General features: G+C 38.3%; 1 protein-coding gene across 3 annotated transcripts in view; it reads right to left on the bottom strand.

The window, feature by feature from the left end:
- Positions 1-27,495, bottom strand: part of HIVEP1 (HIVEP zinc finger 1) — a 180,897-nt gene that overhangs the window by 62,997 nt on the left and 90,405 nt on the right. For all 3 annotated transcript variants that reach the window (XM_077810643.1, XM_077810644.1, XM_077810642.1), the window contains one exon: positions 8,283-8,336. In XM_077810643.1, coding sequence (XP_077666769.1) covers positions 8,283-8,336 — 54 coding nt within the window. The remainder of the gene's footprint in view (positions 1-8,282; positions 8,337-27,495) is intronic.

Consider the following 27,495-nt stretch of genomic DNA (forward strand, 5'->3'; position numbering starts at 1 on the left):
AAAAGAATGCCTTGCTTAACAAGGAGAGATTGAGACAGAAATGGCAGAGCCAGGAAGGCTCACACCCCAGAACTTTGCAGCAGCATTTCCTCTTCCTTGGTACAAATACCCCAAATCCACAGAAACCAGCTGTTCAGTTGCTGAAGCAGAGTGATTTTACAGTTGCAGAGAGTGATTTTACTACTCAGAGACCACCACAGGTGATGCTTTGGAAACTTGACACAGAAAACAGAAACCCAACATGACCAGTTGGTGCTGCTTTGCTAGGAGAGGAACACATTCTTCCTCTCTGTTCTATCCGATTACTTATACATTTGTATATACCACCATGAAGAGAGGAAACAAAACACACACAACTCCCGCACCCCCACCCCAAAAAATCCCCTACCTCCTACCTAAAGAGGAAACAACCTGGGGAATAGCCTGGGAGGGAGTTCAGAATTTCTGCTGCCCACAGTCTGAGGCAGATCAGGACTGGGATGTTGAAAGGAGGCTTGAGCTTACCAAATTCGCTGCCCCAAAATTCAACACTTCCATGAGTTGACTGTGCCTGTGTGACTGTAATGCAAGCAAAAAATCCATCAAGTTTAAGGACCAAAGATCAATAAACATTTGACCACTTTATGTAATGCCAAAGCCTCAATGGAGCAATTCTAACCTCCACTGTTAAACAGGCATGCTATAGTATATTCCAATTCAGTACATATGTTTAGCCAAAATATCAAAATAACCTCCAAAACAACATCTTGACACCAAAATCTTTAGTCCAATGAAAGATTCTTCCTACAGACTGTTTTTTTTTCTTTCCTCTCCAGTGTGCCAAATTTGGAATTGAAATCATGAAATGAGGCATTTTATGCTAAATGTGCCTACTTAGTATTGCATGCAGGAATAACATCTCATTGCATGGGTCACTAGATTTCAAAAGCTTTTTTGTAAGAAAAGGAGAAAGAGTGACCAATGTAAGGGTCGTTAACAAACCATTACCTGATTTAATGAAATCCTGCCTACAGACAATTCCCCAACCATGAGTATGGACAGGAAAAATAGAAAACCTATATAAGAAAAAGCCCTGAATATCAGGACATCTGGTCACTCTACCTAAGCTTCCTCTGTACATAATGATGTTGAGCCAGAACAAGTTTCTGAATAAATAGTCCCTGTTCCCTTCTCTTCAGTTCTTTAATACATATTTCCATTTGAAAAGATGGGCTCAATTAAATCCACATTGCCTGAGGCAATTAGTGAAACATGAGCACTCATTTAATGGCAATAATGTTTAAAGATACATTAGACAGAAGATGGTGGGAACAATTTTAGCCCTAAAAGATGGAACTGTAGAAGTTTAAACGCTAACTCTTCCTTTTTGGTCTTAACAGAAGCAGAAGAGGTTAATTCAACTACACTCTAGCACAGGGGTTCTCACATGGGGGGTCGCGAGCTGTCAGCCTCCACTCCAAACCCCACTTTGCCTCCAGCATTTATAATGGTGTTAAATATATTAAAAGTGCTTTTAATTTATAAGGGGTGGGGGTCGCACTCAGAGGCTTGCTATGTGAAAGGGGTCACCAGTAAAAAGTTTGAGAGCCACTGCTCTAGCAGCCAGTGATGCCTTAACCAGCAAGGAAGTTAAATATGGAAGGTTAGAAGGTGGGAAGGATGACATCCACGAGGGCATGTCCCTTTTATGCATTACTGCAAAGTTCCCAGTCCCGAGATCTTTGGTTTGCTGGAAGTGGCTCTTCACTAGCTGCAGATTATTAATACTACTTCATACGCACAACTTTTTAGAAGTTTCTCATAACAAATCTTCAGCCAGGTCAGGTCACAATATCTTTCCACAAAAGGAGAATTACTTATATTTTCATCTGAGTACTCTGTTGTATCAACCATTTTAAAACACCCCTTTATCCTTTGGTGGAGGACTAACTAAATGAGCAAAAACCTGATCTAGGGAAACCTCTAGAAAGACTTGGTAATCATGTCTGAGTCCACACAAGACTGAGGAAGCTAACAGGAACCCAGAGTCCAAAATTCTGCAATGAAAGCGCTTGCTTACGCCAGTTCGAGTGTGATGCAACAGGCAACCCACCTGCTTAGATATATACCCATCTAAAAGGAATGAGTTTGTTCTGATCTCAGATACATGAGCGCCTCTCATGCAGTCTGTTCTCTCTAGATTCTTCTCAATTTCATTACCTTACCAGCTCACAAGGACTGGAAACATTGACTGTAAACAAGGACTGTAAACAGGAACACAGCACAAAGTACACAAGCATATCTGCAATCAAAACAAACCAAATATCCTCAGTGTGGTGTTGGTGGGGCACAACACCCAGCTGCAGGTTTAAAACTGCAGCATAGCCTTAGTTTTGGAGGATATGTTTCTTGTTTACTATCAGAAAGATTTTTTTTTTAATGTGGGGTCTGATTCAGGACATCTGGGGCATGCTAACCTGTAATCTGGGGCATGCTAACCTTTGAAAAAAATGTAATAGATGCATCCTGGAATCTCTCTTTGTCGAACTGTTATTCAAAAACTTTGCTGTACTCATCAAAAAGTCAAAATACTATTACTCTAACATCACATTAATATGATAAAGTTCTCATAACACTTTCAGAGGATGACATTTTAATTTTAAAATTGTAAATCTGTTTATCTCCCTAACCGTCAAAACAATACCAGAACTTGTTTCGTCTAGCACCAGCAATTAATTTGTTTACACAATATATTTACTAAATAAATAGAACAAAAATAGCTTTCCCTCCAAAATAGAAACAGCAGGTACAGACATGGCCTTGCAGTCCAAGCAGACTTGGGAGCCAGGAACGGCTGAGTTTCAAGCCCAGTATGGCAAACAAATTCACCAGCTGGTACACCGTGTTTTGGCTAGGAGCAAAGTTGCATACTTTTTTCCCCTGTAGTCCTGCTGACCAGGTCCACTTCTTGTCCCCTGTTGTCTTGTGTCTTGGCCCTCCAGCAGGGTCACCTTTTGGCACAGCGGCATGCCTCACAGGTGCCGTAGGGTGGGGGGACGGGGCTTCTTGAACCCAAAGATGCTATTTAACCCATTCTTGCCTGGCGTGGGGTTTGTATACCTGGTTACACCGAGCTCTAATACCTCTTCCCACTCTGTCCTAGGGAAATTGACCACCTCCCATCCGTAAAATGAGAATATTGAGACTTACTTAGCTACCCAACAGAGGAGTCAGGGAGTGAGGAGTAAGGCCTAATCCTGCACCCACTGAAGTCAATGGGAGTTTTTTACTTTATTTCAATGGGAGCATGAATAAGTTTATAAAGAGCTTTAAAAATGAAAAGACCCCCTCTACCCCCCAGTAAGTCACAGTTATTCTCAGCAGCAGCAAACAGATGTCTAACACGTCTGCTCACTCCATTTTGAGTTACTCAGAACCATAGGCCTTGTCTACACTTGTGGCCACATGTAGGGTACGTGCAGCTATACGCCACAGTGAAAGGCAGGCGGTGTCCACACTCACTATGGTGCGCAGCTGGGCAGGGAAGAGGCAGTGGGCAAAGGTTCAAGCAGTGGGACACCACACTGCTAAAAGCAGCACTGTAGACATTGGAGGCGTGGCTTGGGCATGCACAGAGTCTGATGGGGTATATACCCTAGGGTTCTGATTCCCTAATCATTGCTGCACTGTCTACGCTGCTATTTATACCCATGCTAGGTGGGCATACAGTGTCTGTACTCTACCTGCTGCTGTAAAGATAGACCTATTAATAGATTATAATGCCAGAAGAGACTGTTATGATCATCTAGTCTGACAGCCTACATAACATGATAATTCCTGTGTCAAGCCCATAACTCCTATTTGTGCTATATTTTATATCTTAGAAAAATATCCCATATAGATTTAAAATCTTGTAGTCTGATGTACCCAGAATCACTTAATATCCACTTATATATGTTTTAATTATGTACAGGACCAAAGACTTTATGTAACCAGTCAACAAAAACATGCAACAGAATTACACAAATGATTATTAGTTTGCACTTTAAAGGCATTTAGAAATTCAAAGCTAGGCAACTCTGTTGCAAGCAAACAGAATAAATAGGTTAACTCAGGGCTTTAAAAAATCCCCCACTGCCAAATGAGAGCTTTGCATGGTGAATGTGGGATGGGAATTAAACCTTCAACTTTTGAAGAATTTAAGCTTTCATTTAAAATAAGTAAGCTTCTATTCTTTATGGTTGTGAAGCTAACCTACAAATACAAAATGAATGTAATGAAAGCATGGATCACAGTGAGTAGGTCCTCTTCCAGAGGCAAGGGCATAGTCTCCAGCAAGTATAAGATAAAAAGAAGGCACTTTTGGCTACTACTACTGAGTATCCAAAAGTAGTGAGGAGACCAAAGAGACTGTACTAAAACCTCAGGGTAAACAGCTTCTGTGGAAGGTGAGGTCATATCATGGTAGATCATCAAAATGCTTTCATTTGCCTATCACCATCACTTCCATCTTTCCAGATTTTATCTTGAGCCATCCCTCTGTCATCCTAGGTCCCTGTTTTTCTCAGGCATTGGGATAGTGGGCATATAGCACAGTTTATGAGTGATGAGGAGATATTGCTATTAATGGCACTCTGAGTATCTTTCCATGATTTCACGCAGTGACTTTATACATGAACTGAACAAGAGAGGTGACAAGATTGAGGATTGCAGGACATCACAAATTAAAGCCCTTACTGAACACCTTACTGGTTACCGAAATATGATCAGTTCTTCTCCCTCCTTCCCCATTATGGTAGGATTTCTTTTCCTTTTTAAAATGTTTTATTTTGGGAAAGCAAAATCAAACTACACGCATTTTACATGGTACTTTGCCAGAATGAGGCAGACTCTATAGTATGTTGTACATGAACTACTTGAGTTCACGACAACTTATGTTAGACCTGACTGAACACTCTATGCAAATATTCCTAAAGCAGACATTTCTAATGCACCTTAATTCACAATTTTGCTGCTGGAGCCAATTCATACCTTAATGAACACAAGGAAAGGGAAAGAAGAACGGAATACTAAGAATTTTAGGCACTGACTTTTCAGGGTCTACTTTTCAAAGTTCAAAATTCACTCACTGCAGAGTTAGCTTAGTATGGAAGGGTGGAATGGTGTCTGGATATGCTGACAGTATCTGTATTCACTATGTGCTTTCTTGCTAGTGATTAGCAACAACACTTCGTACTACTTTAGCTCTTTTAATCTAGGATTTGAGAACACTTACCAAACATTAACGAATTAAGGCTCACAGTATCCTATGAGGCAGATATTATTACTATTATTTCCATTTTACAGATGGAGACGGAGAAGTAGTGACTTGTCCCAGGACACACAGTATGACTGTGATGAACCTGTATTATCAGAACCTGACAAAGTCCGGTGCTTCAGTTATGACAGCAACCTTCCTTTCCTAAGTTACACTGGAGTTCAATGTATTGCATAAATTAATATTTTTTTTCATTTGAATTAAGAATGGTCAAACTGTTTCTTCTCTCATGTATATGAAACGTAATCAGGTCCAAGATATTTGTAAATTAAAAAGTCTTGATTTTCCAGTTGTAGCTTTATTCTAAATATTATTAAAATTATTATCTTAATATCTAGGAGCCTCGGTCATGTACTAGGACCCCATTGTACTAAGCACTGTACAAACAGAACAGAAATATGGTCTCTGATCCCAAGAGCTTACAATCTAAGTGTAACACAAGATGTAACAGGTGGATACAGACAGACCCACGGCAGAGTACAAGGAAACAATGAGATAATATTGGTCAGCTTGACAGGCAGTGGTCTCGGCACAACAGCAGCCTAACCGTTGTCGTACAGCTCATGGCAAAGAAAGGTTTTAAGAAGTGATTTGAAGGAAGATAATGAGTTAGTTTTGCCGATGTTATGGGTAGCTCCTCCAAGTGAGGAAGGCCACATAGGAGGAAGCATAAATGTTCTTGTTTGAAATTTAACAAGATGGCAATAGGGGCTGGTATTATGGGTCAACCAGAGACAGGGGCTGACCTTTCTATAGGTAATGAGAGATGATAGGAAGAGTGGGGACATGCTGTGAACATGTAAAGGTCCATAGGTAGAGAAGTATGTCTATAAATATTGCTATTCTGCTTCTTTATTTTTCTCCCTGTTTTTGATAAAGAAAGATCTATTACAATTTTCTTCTTATTTTCACTACTTTACTGAGTGAAAAAAGGTGTATTTAGCACAAACTCGTTTTGTGGCTTTTTACACACACACACACACACACACACACACACACACACACACACACACCATTTATAAATCTGATCACTGGCCAATTACCGCCAGCTGAAAAAACAGTATGTCTAATAACCTCATGAAAACATTTTCCTCTCCAAGCAGGGTATGTAAATTACAATATTACCAAACAGTAGTTGGCTTGTAAGTTTGTGGAATTTATTACCCTGTTTATTTTAAATAGGAAAGACACTTATCTAAAGAATCTCTAAACTGAAAAGACCATTTGGTAATTTAAAGATACAAAAGAACTGAACGAAGGAAAGAAACGCATATACTTTAGGTGAATTTGTGTATATTTTACTTTGTTTCATCAACATTATATTAAAGTGTCCGTATTTTAAATTACTTTTTCAATTTTATACAAATATTCTTTTCAGTCTTTCAATATCCTTAACAATTTGATTGCTTCTTCAAATGATATCCATCAGAATCTAGCTCATACTAGCAACTGGTTCACCAAGTACAACATACAAACAAAACATAAAATAAATAATTTTTCTAAGAGAAAAAGTGCATTTCTACTCTGTAAAGAGACTTCATTAAAAATGGTAACAGATGGTACTCCACTTATTGTCTCAATTATTTCCATATTAAATTCTGTAACTGCCAGTCTCATAAACTTGGCCTAAGAGCTGAAAGTCAAGTCATTACCAATAGTAGATTTTGAAGGCCAAATGTTGTCATCACTTGAACCTCTGTAACCACATCATCTTCAAATTGTACTCTCTGTTATACCTTGGCAACCCTATTGCCTTCAATGGGGCTGCCCAGGTGTAACCAGGCACATAATTTCAACTATGCCGGCTGCATGCATGGTCCTGAACATAGTTAACATTTTGGTTGATTATGCCTAGCCTACTCTCCCAGAGCTGTACTGGTTTTAGACTGCAAGATTGACAATAATAAAAAATATCTGGTTTTATCACTTAAATAAGCAGTTATAATCTGATCTGAAGATACACAGGGATCTAGGATCTACTAAGTAAGAATGTGCCAGAAGTGGTTAAAGTTTAGTATCGAGTCTGATTTGAGGAAATGGAAGAGTCTCTAAATTTGCAAAGGATACTCAAATATAGCACAGCAGCTTTAAGCCTGATGATTTTATCATTTAATCATTTATTTTTGTTTTATTCACCCTTTACAAATATTAGGTGAAATGTCAATGCCCTGACGATGCAGAACAACAAAAGCTTGCATCCAACTTTTCCTAAAAGGACCCTTTGGTTGCTTCTCTTCATACTAAAAGTTTTTATTTCTTCCACTGATTGACCCTGTCCTTTGCAAACTTAGTTAGGATACAACACCACCTCTATGATGTCGGGAAATGTAATCTCTGTTTTGAGGATGGGCTATCAGTAAAGTCTGAAACTATGATCTGTAAAAAATTATGAAACTCTTATAAAAAAAATAAGCAACTCTGTTCCAGGCAACATCAAAGATTCACCAAACTGTCCACCATCTGCAACATGTCAGATAACACTTCAAACATACTATCAAGGAGGAAAAGAATGACTTTAACATTTGCCACAAAGCACCAATCTCCTACGCTACTGCTGTCAGCCAACCTTATATGACCACTACCACTAGTCACCACGCATCTCTGCTACACAGATTTCATCTGTCAGAAGTCATCTGTATGTTAAAATAACTGATAAGTGTCCTCTCATAATCCATATAACCCAATCACAGGTTGATCATCAAAGACCGAAGATAGTTATTAATAATCAATTAACCTCTAGTATGAGCTGAAATGTCAGTACAGACCTAACTTTATTCACCTCAGCAGCCAAAGTCAGTGGGACGACTCAAGTGGTTAAATTTAAGCAAGTGTTTGTTAGCAAGACTGTGTTTGTTAGCACAGCATTTGCTCTACAGTCATGCATTCTATTGGCTTATCCCTAAGCCCAGCAAAATCAAAGGGAGACTTTCCACAGACTACAAAAGGCTTTGATCAGTTTTGCCATACATTGTTTTTGCTTTTTTACCTTTCTGCTGGTCTTCTGTCTCATTAAGTTCTTTTTGTGCTTCTTCAATTTTGTCTGTTTAAGAAAAAAATACATCATATTAAAATATAAAATAAAGTTGTAAAAAAGTCATTTCTTGAAAATATCTGCTTGTGTTAATATGCTAACTACTTTGTTGGATAATCTCATTTACATTTATGGGCAATATATGATTTACATGTAAATAAATATTGTGTAAGTCATACAATACATTACAGTAATACTGGCAAGTAAAATCTTACTGTGTTGTATTAGCACCTACATTTACTAAATTGCTACTGATACATTAGCATACACAAAATAAGTAGTAAAGGAATAAAAGCATTGTTATGGAATATGCAGTTGATAAGTAAATCACAACATGTTCACATTATCTGCAGTAACTCATGTAGCCCAATGGACTACATAAAATAGGTATTAATATGAATTACTGACATACACATTTTTTAACTCATCTTAGAAAACATCAAGTGCTGTTAAAACGTTACAATGTTATTACAGCATTAAGAATTATGGTAATATAAATCACAAACAGTATTTGTTTTTCCGTAAATACTGATGTGGGTAGAATCAAAAGGCCCAACTGCGCTTCCCCATGGTAAAGCCCAAGGACAAGGCAAAGGGATGGAAATTGTTCCATCAAGTGTGTATGGTTTATCCAACTATGGAACTGTCCTACATAACTCACGGACCAGCAGGAGGTCCATCTGTGCAGAGAACCTGTGCTCCCAGCAATCCACCCCTACCAAGGGATCCAATGGAGCCACAGTGGCAAGGCTTCTGCAGTGGGCATCTGTACCATGACACCTCACCATGTGTGTGCGCAAGCAGGGATGGGGAGTAGTGGGAAACGAATACAACCTTGAGATGTATTTCTTTTTGTACTGAACTCTGGTGGATGTGCAGGTGGAGGAAGACACAAATTCCCCTGCCCAACTTCCCCACGTACAGACCTATGGTCCTCCAAACAGTCCTCCACGTGCTCTGTGGGAAAAGAGGTAGTGGTGGGGAATGCTGCTGTAGAAGTAACTGAGCCTGTACTCCACAAGGAAGCAGGGAATCTGCACACAGATCTCTTCCCAAGGAAGATCGCATGAACCCAATCAAGTTCAAAGACTTCAGCTCTCGGTATAACTATACCTCAGTCTCATCTTAAATAAGACATACTACTGTGGAAGTTAATCTCAGTTTTTCTCCATCTGGGATGTAGTATCTTTTCCATGCATTCTAAGTCAATCTTAAAGATGCATATAACATCTTAGGGAGTGAGTTTGTTTTTTAAATTTAATATCCCCAAATATGAAACAGCACACACACACACGGGTAAACTTTGACATTCCTATGCAAACACTTTTAAAAACAAAGTGACTGAAGATATGAACCAGTTCAGGTTTTACTTTCCTACCAAGACCTGAGTTCAGGTTATAGCATTTAGATACAAAGCAAATTTTTCAAAAGCACCTAAGTGATTTAGGAGCCCAAGTCCCATTGGACAGCCCAGAGTTGGTGGTAATGCAGAACTGCACTGCTGCAGGGGAATCTCTGAAGCTCTCTGGCTGTACTGGTGAAGTGCATTTAAAGGGTGTAGTATACTTAGATCTCCTAATTTGCACACTGGAGGAATGAAACCTTAGCTCTGCATACTCTCCACCCTCTTTCAGGTAAGCTGTTCCTGGTGGGGAGCATCTTGGTGGTAGCTAGTGTACTCTCAGGAGAACAGGAGCTGGCTGGCCTTACCTCCTCCCACTACCCAGTGTGAGGCTATGTAAGGGTCCACCATAATATATCCCCTAGTGAACTTTTCCCATGATAGACTCTGCCTTCTTACTGTCTTTCCTAATATCTGAGAGACAAAACAATAACACACCATAAAGACTTGTTAGGGTTTGGCTCATTGGCACTATTTGTAAATAACTGACGTAACAGCCTGCAGTTATTTTTCAATATTTAAAAAAAAAAATCTGAAAAAAATTCAAGGAAGAGAACTATAATATAAATACTCTTTTGTGGGTTTGGAGAGTAAGTGCTGTCCGAGTTATTCTATCTTGTACTTTTAAGTCTCAAAATTAACAAGAGAGATGATTTATATTCACTACGCGCATAGAGGCCCAATCTTTCAAACATTTACACTTGTGATAACATCACTCCTGTAAACAGTCCCAGACAATGCAATGGGACAGCTCGTGCATATTTAAAGGACTGACCCCCCCCAAATTTATATCTAATTAAACAGCCAAAAAAGTCTACAACTGTAGTCCTGTGGGTGAACTCCTCCTTAGGTCAATGGGTTTTTGTCATTGACTTCAGTAGGAGCAGGATGTGACCCACAGCCTGCAGCAGAAAGTCTTATTTAAAATTGGTTATTTAGTTGTGATTAGTTGCTTACCATTAACATTAGCAAACCAGAAAACAGCAATTTGGAAGCATATATCGTACATATTAGACGCTTGTAGATATGCAAAAATTAAGTACATTACATATAAAAGATGGTCTCAAAACCAAACCAACATGTAGTAATTTGTATAGTGGGCCTGATCCTGTGAGGTGCTGAGTGTCTCCTTCAAATGAGAGTTAAGGTTTGTCAGCAGCTTGCACCATCAGACCCCCAATGATGAATCCATTGCAAGAGGCAGCATTAAGGAGTTGTTCACATATCTAGTCATGCTGACTGACTTTATACAATGCAGACTTTATACACTTGTATCTTCTCAGAGCTGGACATAACTGAAATGTACTCTTTTTTTAAAAAAAAAAATCCCCTGGGAAAAGGCCTGTCAAAGACAATTACTAAAAAAATATAAAATATGAAGCATCAAATGTGCAGTTTTATACACCCCTTTCATGACTGCTTTCATGGGAGAGCGAAATACAACCCCTCTGACAATCTTATTTTACTGTTCTTCTTTAATTACTTAAAAACTACTCAAGATAGTTAAGTCCCAGGCAGATTGTGAAGAGCTACAAAAGGATCTCTCAAAACTGGGTGACTGGGCAACAAAATGGGAGAGGAAATTCAATGTTGATAAATGCAAAGGGATGCCCATTGGAAAACATAATCCCAACAATACGTATAAAATGATGGGGTCTAAATTAGCTGTTACCACTCAAGAAAGTCGTTGTGGATAGTTGGAGTCATTGGAATCATTGTGGATAGTTCTCTGAAAAAGTCCACTCAATGTGCAGTGGCAGTCAAAAAAGCAAACAGAATGTTGGGAATCATTAAGACAGGGATAGATAGTAAGACAGAAAATATCATATTGCTTCTGTGTAAATCCATGGTACGTCCACATCTTGAATCCTGAGTGCAGATGTGGTCACCCCATCTCAAAAAAGATATATTGGAATTGGAAAGAAGTTCAGAAAAGGGCAACAAAAATGATTAGGGGTATGGAACGGCTTCTGTATGCGGAGAGATTAATAAGACTGGGACTTTTTAGCTTGGAAAAGACAACGACTAAGTGGGGATATGATAGAGGTCTATAAAATCATGACTGGTGTGGAGAAAGTAAATAAGGAAGTGTTATTTATTCCTCATAACACAAGAACTAGGCATCACCAAATGAAATTAATAGGCAGCATGTTTAAAACAAACAAAAGGAAGTATTTTTTCACACAACGCATAGTTAACTTGTGGAACTCCTCGCCAGAGGATGTTGTGAAGGCCAAGATTAACAGGGTTCAAAAAAGAACTAGATAAGTTCATGGAGGATAGGTCCATCAATGGCTATTAGCCAGGATGGGCAGGGATGGTGTCCCTAGCCTCTGTTTGCCAGAAGCAAGGAATAGGCAACAGGGAATGGATTGCTTGATAATTACCTGTTCTGTTCATTCCCTCTGGGGCACCTGGCACTGGCCACTGTCAGAAGACAGGATACTGGGCTAGATGGACCTGCGGTCTGACCCAGCATGGCCACTCTTATGCTCTCATGTACTTAACAGTTGAAGCACTAAGATATTTTATTAACATCTATACTACACCTTTTAAAGTATATTACATCACTGGGATTCACAGGTAATCTGGGAATGAACATTGTCTACATTCTTCCAGCCCTGACTGGTATTTGTGAACCAGATAATCTTTGAGAGTCCTAAGATGCTACTTAGCAAACCAAAACTGTAAGTGGGATATCCACCTCATTTTCCCAAACATTTTGACATATACACATAAGACATAATGTTTGCCTTTCTTCAGATAATTTAGCAGGTTTGCCATCTAAATGTATTTTTGAATACACTAAGAGCTACAATTTTATCTCAAACAATTTACAACTTCAGTATATTACACTTAGTTACAGTAAATTCATACATTTAGATTAATAACCATAGAATCATAGAATATCGGGATTGGAAGGGACCTCAGGAGGTCATCTAGTCCAAGCCCCTGCTCAAAGCAGGACCAATCCCCAACTAAATCATCCCAGCCAGGGCTTTGTCAAGCCTGACCTTAAAAACTTCTAAGGAAGGAGATTCCATCACCTCCCTAGGTAACGCATTCTAGTGTTTCATACGAAAGCCGTTCCATACCGCTAATCATTTTTGTTGCCCTTTTCTGAACTTTTTTCCAATTCCAATATATCTTTTTTGAGATGGGGTGACCACATCTGCACTCAGGATTCAAGATGTGGACGTACCATGGATTTACACAGAGGCAATATGATATTTTCTGTCTAATAATAGTATATAGAATAAAATCAATTATGTAAATATTATGGAAGCCTTCTACTTAGATCTTCAGGAGGATTATTAAGAAAGTACTTTCAGCTCAAGTGCATTCTGTTTTCCTTTTTTCAAATAAACTATAACAAGTGCCCACAGAAATTTCTAACCACTTCTAGCACAGTCTGTTATGCTAAGTAATGAGAAGCTGATAATGGAAATAATAACTAGGCAACTATACATTTTGTATGCAGCTACGAAATTTCTTCCACTTCCTGCAAGTCATGCTATGCAATAGTTATAGTAATTTATTGAATACAAGTATTTCTTTGTAATATATGCATCAATACAGATGAGTTTCAAGCATTCTGAACTTAGAAAAACTTCAATATTGTACTAATAACAGAGCCATTCTGAAATACGACGAGGAGTCCAGTGGCACCTTAAAAACTAACAGATTTATCTGGGCACTGGCTTTTGTGGGTAAAAAACCACTTCAGAAGTGAACCTCCATGAAAGCTTATGCCCAAATAAATCTGTTAGTCTTTAAGGTGCCACCGGACTCCTTGTTTTTGTGGATACAGACTAACACGGCTACCCCTCTGATTCTGAAATTGTGAACGGAATGGCCAAACAAGCAAGAATAGTGCATCACTAAATTTACTTCCATCACATATTTGACAAGTGCGGTTTAATTTTTAAATCGTAATTACAATTTTAATTATTTTTAAGATTTAATTTTCATACTTCATAAGACTTTACTACAGCACTCTTTCTAAATCTTTGCTGAGAAGTGAGAATGAGACGCTTCCAAATTTGTTTGTACCTGAGGTGTATGGATTAGCATGGGTCTAATTTACTAAAAATTTCATTATTACATGTTTGCAGCAATCCTTATCAGACAGATACCTTTACTAATCATGTACAGAACACTTCAAAATGTTCATAGCTCTTTATAAAATTGAACAAGATATGTACCCTACCTCAAGGATTTTATACTCTAAGGCCTAGTCTACACCTAAAACGTATGTCAGCCTAGCTACATCGCACAGGGCTGTAAAAAATTCCATGCCCTGAGCACCATGCTTAGGTCAACCTAACCCCAGGGTAAACGCAGGTAGGTCAACTGAAGGATTCTTCTGTCAAGCTAGCTATTGCCTCTCAGAGGAGCAGATTACCTACACTGATGGAAAGTCCTCTTCCATCAATGTCAAAAGAGTCTACTCCATGGTACGACAGCAGCAGAGTTACATCATTGTAGCTGTGTTGCGGCAGTGGCTGTAATCCTGGCACTCATTCTAAAACAGATCTGACAGATAAGCGTGAGAGGAATTATGCCCCCTTAATGACAAAACTGTACACCACACTGTATCTTTTACACATTTACAACCATTAGTTCTTGTCTGCACTGCGAAACTGCATTGTGTTTAAAAATGTATTAGCTAACACATTTTAATGAAACATGATGTTACGTATGATTTTACCCGAAGCGGGATTCCTACCACTAACCACTACTAGGTAACGTGTTGCTTCTGTCAACACCACAAACTAAGTTGTATTTAGCATCAAATTAGTTAAAATGTGCTAGCTAACACATTTTCCATCTGTAGACATGGCCTCAGGATCTGTCTGATAAAATAATATATTCTGCTTTTTCAATTACAGGAATAATTGGTTTACTGTGAAGGTTTCTGGAATTAGATTACATAATATGTTTTCCAAGCTCTGCACAAAAGTTATAAATACTTCTTCCCTATTTTTCTTTAGAAAAGCATCAGGTGTACTAAAAATAACTTACTAAATAACATTAAATTATTAATGTCATTTTCATAGATTCTAGTCTGACCTGCTGTAAGAAACAGTCCACAGAACTTTCCCAAAGTAATTCCTAGTGCAGATCTTCTAGAAAAAGCATCCAATCTTGATTTATACCCACCATGAACTTAGTAAGTTGTTCCAATAGTTAATTACTCTTAACGTACACCTTAATTTGTCTGAATTTTTCTACTTTCAACTTCCAGCCATTGCATCATCTTATACCTTTCTCTACTAGACTGAATAGCTCATCATCAAATATTTGTTCCCCATTTAGATACTTATAAACTGTGATGAAGTCACACCTTAACCTTCTTTCTGTTATGCTAAATAGATTGAGCTCCTTGAATCTATTGCTATGAGGCATGTTTTCTAATCCTTTAATCATTCTCACCGCTCTTCTCTGAACTCTCTATGGTTTATCAGTATTCTTCTTGAATTGTGGACACCAGAACTGTACACAGTATTCCAGCAGCGGTCCCACCAGCATCAAACACAGAGGTAAAATAACCTCTTTACTGCTACTTGAGATTTCCTTGTTTTGGTATCCAAGGATTGCATTACTCCTTTTGACCACAGTGTCACAATGGGAGATCATGTTCAGCTGATTATCCAAAATTACCCCTAAATCTTTTTCAGAATCTCAGCTTCCCAGGATAGTGCCTTCTGTCCTCTAAGGACGGCCTACATTCTTTGTTCCTAGATATATACATTTATATTTAGCCAAGCCACATTAAAAAACAGAGAGTAAGTCTATACTGCAGTAAAAGACCTGCAGCTTGCAATAATGGAGAGAGGCAGGAGTAAGCTGGAGAAAAAAAAAGGGCAGACAGAAAAGAACACCCAGAATCAAATAGTCCAATGCAGTCTGATAACACCACTGGCACACAAGTGTTCTAAAGGTATTGGGGGCAGGGAGACTCCACCTAAGTCTCTAAGCTACCATGCAGTTCTGGCACCAGCAAGGGAATTCTCTACTACTTCCAAGGAATGCCTTTGTCCTGGTAACTCTGCTGTTTTTCCCTCTCACCCACAGATTTAGGTGAGTGCTTGGGTCCTGGTCCCCCTTGAGAAGACACACCCCAGGACTGGCCTCTTATAGATTTTTACTCTTCACTGGTACCTCTCCTTATTTTAATCACATTGTAGTAAAAGTACACCACCAATATCAAGGTACAAAAACTATATTTAAATCTGCGCAGGCAATAGCAGCATCAGCTCTTATATCATTGCCAGGAGAAAACATTTAGCTCCTTCTAGACCTACTTATCTTGACTCTAGTAAAACAAAACAAAACAAAAAACCATTTCACGATCACTGCTTTGACCAGAATAATCCTGCTAACAAATACATCTGATTTTCTTCTCGCTTTAGGGAACTGGATACAGTACCCTCTTAAAATGTGTTTCACTAGTGAACTACTATTTCTGCTGCATTTTTATTCAATTCCACAGCTGTCATTTGTAAAACACAGTTTAGAAAATGATTACATACAGTATGGATTACTTGATACTCAGAATTCTCTCCTAAATTTTGTAAGATAACATCCATCTGCCCATCAACCAAGGCTTTTATATTCCCTCATCACGTAGTGTTTGAGCACCTGTGAGATATACCCAGATGTTACAACTGGAAGTATCAAGTCAATCACACATTAGTACAGCAAAGAGATTCAGGTGAGTTAACTGAAACTTTCAGTTGTATTCATTACGCAGCATTTTCATTAAACATCACTACCTAGGCAATAAATACCATTTTACATCTCAGATTTAGGTTATAAAAATAACCTGATTTCTAATAAAGCCATCTTTATTTGACAAGCATCAGAAGGATAGTTCCATGTCGGATTCTTTCTTGAGCAGCACAAGCTACAGCTAAAACTTTACACCGTATCACAGAGAGAACTGCCATCTTCAGATATATACGGTATTTTCCTTGGAAGTCACTTATATTCTATTCTGTATATGTTCTTATACCATGCTCATCAACATAGCACAAGCACCTTCCAATTATCTATTAAACTAATATCTGGCATATGTTAATTGTACTCTTATCCTCTCCCCAGGGGGAGAAGTGAAGTGTCTTGTTTTGATAGGATTGTGTGTTTGTTTTGGGGGAGGGGATTTGAGGGGGTTATTTTTTATAATATGCATGTTGCTATGTTAGAGAAGGCAAGGTTGAAGAAGTGTGTCTTGCACTTGGACGTGGTGAGGCGTGTAAAGGAGCAAGTTAAGCTATGAGCGAGTAGGTGTAGCACCTGGCAGAGCTATAAATCCCTTGTACTGAAGATTGTTTTGTTGGTCCAAACCTCCCACCACTACCTTCCTGCCACAGAATCCAACCCTGTGAAATAGACAATAAGCAATAAAAAGTCACAAAAATGATGTTATCAAACATCTTTCGTTCTTACATGAACTTGCTCCATCACAAACCTCAGCACATCCAAGTGCAAGACACACTTCTTCAACCTTGTCTTCTCTAACATAGCAACATGCATATTAAAAGAAAAATATATGATCCATAACACAGACCCCCAAACAAACAAAGCCCTATCAAAACAAGACACTTCACAGCATATACTTCTCCCCCTGGGGAGAAGATAAAAGCACAATTAATGCATGCCAGATGTTAGTTTAATGCATGACTGAAAGGTGCTCGTACTATATTGATGAGCACAGTATAAGAACATGTATTAAATAATTTAAAGTCAAACTTCTGTCTGAAAGTGCTTTACCTAATAGTGCTACAAGTAACATCCATGATTATTGTAATTAAAAGACTACATGGGACAAAAATTGCCCCTATTTTTCCAGTTTGTGAATGGGACATCACTTTTGTATATTGTCAATTTCACCTTTTCCCCTGTACAGTTAGTTGTCTCTCACCATGTGGATCTTTCACACAGCAACACGGAATGAAAAAAAAAGTTCTTACAAATGAGACAATATGTTTTGATCCTAAAAAGTGGAAGGCAGATTCAGAGAAGGTTTAATTGCTGGAACTACCTATTATAAATGTTTAAGTATTAATTTTTTGAGTTTAAGTTATTTCTTTAGGTGTAAAGTATTCTACCAGCCATTATCTATTTGATCAGTGACTTATCAGACAAAAAAGTTTTGTTTCAGGGAAATTTTCATAAACCTTTTTCTTACTGTTGACTTTGAACAATATCAATGTCCTATATTATTATTTGTCATTTAAAAATTAAAATAATAATTTTTAAAAAAGATTCAACATAAAACACAAAAGGTAGAAAATAAAATAACCTTCTCATTCATTTTTATTCTAAGAAGTGCTTTGAATTTTTTAAAAAAAAGAGGGTTGATTATGTTAAACAACATGCTTTATAATTTTCAGACTAAATGTACATAAGCAGTGAACATACATACCACATTAGTGAAAAATTCAGTGCCATAACTGTGTATATATTAAACGTAATACACAAAGGCTCCAATCTTACGATCGTCTGTGTGTTACTTTAAGCATAAGACACAAGGTGAGGGACATGCTTTTATTGGACCCAACTTGTGTTGGTGAACGAGACAAGCTTTTGAACTACACATAGCTCAATGGGACTTATACATAAATTATATATGTGTTTGAAAAATCAGGTCAAAGTCAATCCTCCACACTATGAATGTAATCACCTCCACAATGTTATCTTATATTGATACTATTTGAATTGATTATTAAACTTGCTCAAAAATAGGCTGACAAAGATAGATAGATCCTTGGGTGATGACTACTTGCATCCCTAGGTTAGAAAAATAAACAAACAAACAAACAAACCCAAAGAATTAAGTATCTTCTAATCTGTGGGGACAGCCAAAACCCACGGTAATTATCAAGCAAACCACTCAGAAGTAAAGAAGGTGAATGATCACCAGCTGAATCATCTGATGAAGGCATCTTTTTACATTGTATGAGTAAGTATATTATGTAATATCTTTAGTTTTCATTACACTGAAGGATAATAACTATCCCAGTAGCTCCACAAAGCAAGGCATTACTTTGTTTACCTCAGATATTACCTGTGACACAAGACTATTTTTTATTTATAGCTATTTCAATTATATAACCAACTACAAATAAAGACAGCGATAGTGTCTGCACTTGCAGAGTTTCTAATCAACAAAATACTAAGATAATTACTACACAGCTATGCTGATATTCTACACAGAAAGCCAAATGTTACCTATATACATAGAGCTGAATGATCATTATAGCTAACATGTTCTTAATTATGTAAGTTGCTGGTGGAGTCACTATTCAACATTTAATTTGTGCTTTATATGCTCTCTCTCTCTCTCTCTCTAACTCAATATAGGATTTTTTGAAAAGAAACAATATAGAAACAGTATGAAAAAGGTAAACAAAAATAAACGCAACCATAACGGGCAAGTTTTTCAAGTTAAATTTGAAGAAATCAGAGAAAAAACACACAAGTATCCATTCCAGATTCTGACAGGGAATGGTTGAAGTAAGCAAAGGATGTCGATTTCTTAGCCAATTCATGGAATGACAAGGTATCATTAGCACTGGTCTATGCAGGGGATATACTGTAGGCAAGTTGTGGAGGTATCAGTATTTTTCTTTTTTATATGTACCTCAGTTTACTTGATTAATATTATTCTAACTACATGGATTTGATTTTAAAAGGGGCTTTAAAAAAGAACAAGAAGGAAACTAATCAATTACTAAAGATAAAATATGGGGGGAGGACATATTTCAAGGGTCATTAAGAGAACAGTTGGCTTCTTGATTGGGATGCACCTATCTGCCTGCCTCTACATAGGTTAACAAGTTTATATTTTTCCAAGGCTGGGGCCTAAGATCAAAGGACACTAAACTGTTAAAAAAAAACAAAAAACCTGCCTCGGGAGGATGGGGACATGTGAGTGATCAGCAACTGCTGAGGGGGGGACCCTGCAGGAGAGACACTGAGGGATAGCCTACACTGAAAAGGTTTTGCCAGCAAAGCCCATTAATGGAGATACAGTTCATACTTGAAAACAGCGCTATTCTGTATAATTAATAGGGCTGTCAAGCTATTAAAAAAATTAACTGCACAATTAATTGCATTGTTAAACTATAACACATATTTCAATAAATGGTATTCTATTTAAATATTTTGGATGTTTTCTACATTTTCAAATATACTGAATTTATTTACAACACAGAATACAAAGTGTACAGTGCTCACTTTATATTTATTTTTGATTACAAGTATTTGCACGGTAAAAAACAAAAGAAATAGTATTTTTCAATTCACCTCATACAAGTACTGTAGTGCAATCTCTTTATCATGAGAGTTGAACTTACAAATGTCAAATTATGTACAAACCCCTCCCCTGCATTCAAAAATAAAACAATGTAAAATTTTAGAGCCTGCAAGTCCACTGAGTCCTACTTCTTGTTCAGCCAATTGCTCAGACAAACCAATTTGTTTATATTTGCAGGAGATAATGCTGCCCGCTTCTTGTTTACAATGTCACCTGAAAGCGAGAAAAGGCATTCTCTTGGCACCGTTGTCACAAGTTATTTAGGTGCCAGATGCGCTAAAGATTCACATGTCCTTTCATGTTTCAATCACCATGCCAGGGGACATGGGTCCATGCTGATGACGGGTTCTGCTCGATAACGATCCAAAGCAGTGTGGACCCATGCATGTTCATTTTCATTATCTGAGTCAGATGCCACCATCAGAAGGCTGATTTTCTTTTTTGGTGGTTCTGGTTCTGTAATTTCCGCATCGGAGTGTTGCTCTTTTAAGACTGCTGAAAGAAAGCTCCAGACCTCGTCCCTCTCAGATTTTGGAAGGCACTTCAGATTCTTAAACATTGGGTCGAGTGCCATAGCTATCTTTAGAAATCTCACATTGATGCCTTCTTTGCCTTTTGTCAAATCTGCAGTGAAAGTGTTCTTAAAATGAGCAATGTGCTGGGTCATCATCCGAGACTGTTATAACACGAAATATATGGCAAAATGTGGGTAAAACAGAGGAGGGGACATACAATTCTGCCCCAAAGGAGTTCAGTCAGAAATTGAATTAACGCTTATTTTTTGAATGAGCGTCATCAGCATGGAAGCATGTCCTCTGGAATGGTGGTTGAAGCATGAAGGGGCATACGAATGTTTAGCATATCTGGCATGTAAGTAACTTGCAATGCCACCTACAAAAGTGCCATGTAAATGCCTTTTCTCACTTTCAGGTGACACTGTAAATAAGAAGTGGGCAGCATTATCTCCCTTAAATGTATACAAACTTATTTGTCTTAGCGATTGGCTGAACAAGAAGTAGGACTGAGTAGACTTGTAGGCTCTGAAGTTTTACATTGTTTTGTTTTTGAGTGCAGTCATGTAACAAATAAAAAAAAAATCTACATTTGTAAGCTGCACTTTCACAATAAAGAAACTGCACTACAGTACTTGTATGAGGTGAACTGAAAAATACTATCTTTTTTATCATTTTTACAGTGCAAATATTTGTAAGCAAAAATAATATACACTTTGATTTCAGTTACTACACAGAATATAATACGTATGAAAATGTAGACAAACATCCAAAACATTTAATAAATTTCAATTGGTATTCTATTATTTAACAGTGCAATTAAAACTGTGATTAATTGCAATTACTTTTTTTAATCGTGATTAATTTTTGAGTTAATCGCATGAGTTAAGTGCAATTAATAGACAGCCCTAATTTAATTAAAATTTTGCCTTTACAAGTTGATCTTTTCATATTAATTCTTTATTTTGTCTCATATTCATTTCATATTCCATGAAATGTAAATATCATTTGTGACAAAGGTAAATTACAAGAAAGGTGGAATTGATAAAATTGAAAAGCCTTTGAAAAACTAACCACCACCACCCTATTAAGACCCAGGGCTAGCTGAATAAAAAATGAACATGGAGATTTCTCAGTTGTTCCCATGGTCAATAAATTCGGCATTGTATTCAATACAAAACGTGCACATTTTTGTGAATGGTGAAAGTGATATGAGTTGGCCAGTAGAAAAAGATTTAGGAAACTATCTGAGCATAAAATGAAATAAAACCACAAGGATACATTACTGCTTTGTTAAAATTCCAGATGTGAACATGGGATTAGCCTTTCTAACTAGATTTATCCAATAGCCACACCTAGTTTTTGCTCTATTCCTATAGCTGCAACAAATGAGTTTTGTTTAAATTAAAACTGGCAAATTAGGCTCAAAGTTGATTTTACAACTTATTTTAATTTTTTTTTTTAAGTTTTAAAAACTACCAGAAATTTGGTGTAAAAGTCTCCTGCGACCTGTTGAGTGCCCTCAGCCTGTTCAGTTCAAGTCAAAGGAGCTGTGTGTAGTGATCACCACCTTCTCAGACAGTGCTCAGCAGCTCACAGGATCAGGGTCACAGTGAATAAAACTTGACAGATCTGAGCCTATTAAACCTGAAATTAGATTTCAGATGTCAATTTTTAAGATAAAACTTAAATGCTGAGTAAAAGAATACTGTGTGAGACGTGTAGCAACCCAGGCAATCTCTAGGCAATATGGAGCTCTTAATAAGGAAATTCTGTCAGATGTTTACCGAGGATGGAAAGTGTAATGGTACAGACTTAAATATTCTCAAATATTCTTTGGCAACATAGCTTCAGTGGCATTCCAGCTCCAAATGGAAAATGCTGCTCATAGGGGGAGGAGGAGAATTAATCAGGGAAAATGGAAATCAGCAGGAAAGTTGTGCGTTGATTACCCTAAATCATCTGACTTAGCCAGATGCTTCCCAAATTACTGCCTTGGGAATGGAAGGGAAACATTTTGGCATACATGCTTAGATGAGATTAGAGGCATAAGGGAGAAGTCCTGTACTGCTGCTCGCTCAAAGATAAAGAGAAATAAAATTGTATTAAGAAAATCCACTCCCATATTCAAAGCACATCAGCAGTCTTTCAAGGAGCAAACAACTATAAAGTCATTTTATCTTTTTAAAAGAAATGCCAGAAACTGAACTCTAGTAGCTACTAACCTGTTAACACCGATTCAGGTAGGTATTGAAAGCTGAACTTGCAGGATACTTGGCACCTAGCAGGACCATGTCTCAAACAAATACTGATTTCCTCTGACAAAGAGGATTTAAAGTTTCATATTAAAGGAGGCCAGGCAGTCATACATCAACTGTGAAAAATAGATTACTTTCATGCCCTGATCCTGCAAACATTTAAGCACATTCTTAATTTTAAGCCAATGAGTAGTATTTCTCACATTACTATTTTCTCCCTGAAATTGTTCCCATATATACCAGACAGGTTTGAGAATATAACTGCACTCTCTTCGTTTGCATGGGTTAGGCCATCCTGCATGAACCCTGTAAGATACACTACTAATGGAATAAACTGGTACCGTGTCAACCAGAACTTAAGTGTTTTATAATAAATGAACCCCAAATCTGGAATATTTGGAGATAAACCCACAGGAAGACACCTCTCTCTCCCCCCTAAAGGACTTTCAACCGTAGAAACAGTTTTTGACCTATCCCATTAGAGATATTTTATGGTCAATCGTACTTTTATTCTGCATCACAATTTGTCTATGTATTTGCTTTATACTTTGATTTTTTAAAAAAAAGATTAGAAAAAACAGGACCCATTAATACCTTGGTAATGAGTAGGGTGTCACGACATAATTCATATTTCACTATTGGTATTGTGCCAAACATTACAGTAGGTGCTATGGAAACAGCAGAAAAGACAATTTATATAACAATTTACAGATGTGAAATCCTCTGTGATGGTTGTGACACACTGTACCTCAAAATAACACCCTGTACCTAAATTCCCTCTGAGCTGTACGGCTGCACAGCTGCCTATTAAGCCCCATGGAGGGGCTCAGGGTTGCAGCGGGGAGAGATGCCTCTCCCACAGCGCGGACCTCCACGGCAGGGAGCGCCCCTCAACGGCGGCCCCAGCACAGACCTGCCCCAGACTTGCCGCGGCTGGGGGAGAGGAGCCCCTCCCTCGGCCCAGCCCCACTGGAGCTGCCACGGCCAGTGGGAGGTGCCTCTCCCCCGGCCCCGAGCTGCTGCAGCGAGAGAGGGCTGTAGGGGGTCCTCTCTCCGCACCACAGTCCTGGGGCAGTCTGTACCCCACACCCCTCATCTCTGGCCCCCTTCTGCACACCAATCCTCTCATTCCTGGCCCCACCCCAGAGCCTTCACCCTTAGCCGGAGCTCTCACCCTCTGCACCCAATCCTCTGCCCCAGCTCTGAGCCCCCTCCTGAACCCCAAATCCCTCATCCCCAGCCCCACCCCAGAGCCTGCACCTCCACACAGAGCTCGCATCACCCCCAGCACCCCAGCCCTCTGCCCCAGCCCTGAGCCCCCTCCCACACTGCGAATCCCTCAGCACACCCACCTCCCACATAAATTTTGTGTATGTGCACCAATATGAAGGTGATATGTCACACATCACCTCCATATTGGTGCACATAACAAAATTCATTCCGCACATGGATGTAAAAAATCAGAGGGAACACTGCCCTGTACTCCCATATTCACCACTTGTATATCGTTATGATATTTTGTACAAAGTACGCCTTGTGAGATATCATTTGAAACATCATTATTTGCTGAAACTCATTGTCCTGTTTAAATGTGTGCATCAATGTATAGCAAGTGATGACATTTTGCTATATGTCTTGTTACTGAAACATGTTGTAAGTCTGGGAAATGCCCACAGACTAATCTCTCAGAAAAAATGAAGGGTCTATAAACAAAAGACGTGCATGTCATCCCCAGAGAGGGCTCAAGCCTCAGACAGACAAAAAGGCGTGAGCAAGCAGTTTTACAATTCACCTGAGACACACTACATACTTCACGGCACCCCATGTGGGTGGAGAGTTATGCCTGAAAGCAAGAAGAGTATAAATAGGGGACAATGACATCATCACTTCACCTGCCTCTCCTCCCCCATCTTTACGCAAGAAAGATCAGGAAGACAAAGAAACTCCTTTGAGGCTATGGGAAGGGCTGGGTCCTGACTAGAACGCATTCTAGTTAGCAAGAACTGCTGCTGAAGTGCTGCGTGAAAGAAATTCTTTTGCTTTTAGAATTATTAGCATGGTAAAGTTTAGGAATTAGCTTGCAATTTTATATTTTGTTTTCTTTTGTAGCTAATTCTGATCTTCTATGCCAGTACCACTTATTCACTTAAAATCTATCTGTTTTATGTTTAATCTAAACCAGCGTATTTTTGGCTGAAGTGTTTGGGGAATCTACTCAGGTTAACAAACGGTGATGCATAATCAAGTTCTTTGCAATTGACGGACCTTATGAGGTTGTACCGTTCAGTAAGTAACTGAACAGTGCCAGACGGTACGTTTCTGGGGTGCAACGCTGGGACCAGTGATATGTGTTGCCCTATGTGTAATTCAAGAATGGCTGGGCATAGCACTCCGGTGTATGTCTGGGAGTGGCTTGCATGTTAGAGGCTCGGGTGAATGGCATGGAGTCAACTCACACATCCACAGAGGGTATAGTGCACACCCAGGGGGAAATCACAATGGTGTAATTGTTCATGAATTGGATCTTTGTAACGTTTTGATAAAGATTCCTGGCTAATAAGTAATTGCTGTATGTGACTTCTCTACTTATAATAATGAATAAATTCACAGGTTCCACTTTCACTCTCCCTATTCACCTGTACAACAGACCTAAGATGTAGTAAATACTAGTAAATTTTAATCTTTGTAACTAAATGTGGATAATACCAATCACATATATTAAAATAAGTACAATTCATAAATTGACTAAACGCATAAAACAAGCAGCACAAATGACCAACTATTAATTGTAGGGTATAAAGTATCAGAGGAGTAGCCGTGTTAGTCTGTATCCACAAAAACAATGAGGAGTCCAGTGTCACCTTAAAGACTAACCGATTTATTTGGGCATAAGCTTTCGTGGGTTAATAAATCGGTTAGTCTTTAAGGTGCCACTGGACTCCTCGTTTTTGTAGGGTATAAACTTTGTTCTCTTTAATAAAGTCATTACTGATTGGAAAACTGATGAATTTGCTGTGATCGAAACAGGTAATTTTAAAGCAGCTACACAAAACAGAAAAAAAAAGTTTAATACATATTTTAGAAAGTATGCTAAAGAAAATCCCTGAGAGTAACTGGTTACCCTCCAAGCTAAGTAGATAAATAATGTCTAATACCGACACATTTTCAACTCCATATTCTTATAGGCCTAGGAGATAAAGAATTCAACTCTTTGACCATTAAAAATAGTATAGCCTTGAAGTTTGGTAACAGGGAATAAGGGAAGGCACACAGTATGTAATGTTTTTAATCACGGTCAACAAAACATACATGTTGCAATGACAGGTCTGCATGTGGAGCAGGAGTTCATGGAGAAGACAGGTAAAGGAATAAAGGAAGGAAAATTTACAATGCACTCTGAACAGATTTTGAACAAAGCCTGATTTCCAAGTCAGACAACTTCTTAATTATTATTTTCAGCAAAATTGTTGCTACATTCTGGATTTTAATCAGCTGTAAGTGCACAGGAAGGGCAGATCCAGAATACTCTTCAGACTATGAGGTTTGTAACGAAGAGCAATAAAAAGGGGTAAAGCTTAGATCCTTTGTTGGCAATCTTTTTCCATTACCTGTAAGCTACAATACAACATGAGTTTGTAAAACAAACTCTGGAAAGGTAGAAGAGAAAAACTGAAATGTCTATAAATGGTAACTTTTGTGTTTCTCACGTAAAACTAGTCTTTACATGAGACTAAATGTATTTTATTGACAAAGACCCAGATTTAAAATATATTTGGGCATTGCTGTGATCAGCTTTGCTACACCTAACTGGCTCAGGAGACTCAATCCCATTAATTTACAGTGAGATTTAGGCTCTCACATGCCTATTTCACTTTTGAAAAGGAGACTTAGGATATGTCAACACTGCAATTAAAAACCCACAGCTCGCCTGTGTCAGCTGACTCTGGCTCACAGGTATTGGGCTAAGGAGCTGTTGAACCATGGTGTACTCTGCAATTAAACAGCCTTTTAGCCTGAGTCTAGAGAGCCCGAGTCAGCTGACACAGGCCTATAGCTTTTTAATTGTAGACATACCCTTAGGCTCCTAAGTCAGTTAGGTGTTGCAATGCCTATATACATTTAAGAATCTGGACCTAAGTCAAAAAGCAAATATGAAATGATTATTTGAAAACAATCTAACAAATATTTAGTAGACTCCTAATCTAATCAAACATGGCATCATGACACATGAAAAGATATATGCACACACTTTTTACCAATTTTAACTTCACGTTATATATAACCTTGTAAAACATCTCTTGGGAGAACCATGTATCGTTTTGTTTCTTTAAAAAACAAACAAACACCTCCTTTCTGAAAAACATTCATTACAAAGTTACTTTATTAACTTACAAGTTAGGAGGAGAATTAACTATCATCTTACACACCCATAAAATACCTGCACATCAAAACCCTATTTTTCCTTTATTTTTAAATTCATGCTCAATTTCATTCAGTCCGATTGAAGATGAGGGGTTGGTGAGGACTGCATGGGAGAAAGCCACAGTAAGTTGCCACAAAAACAAGCGCCCTATTCCACACTGCATTTGGAAATGAACAATTAACTCTGGAGGGAGCTCTCTTGAACAGTTATGTGCCGAAGAGTGTGTCAAGGGACGCCCAAGTCTTCAAA

Source organism: Eretmochelys imbricata, chromosome 2 (assembly GCF_965152235.1).
Source record: "Eretmochelys imbricata isolate rEreImb1 chromosome 2, rEreImb1.hap1, whole genome shotgun sequence".
NCBI classification, from domain to species: Eukaryota; Metazoa; Chordata; order Testudines; family Cheloniidae; genus Eretmochelys; species Eretmochelys imbricata.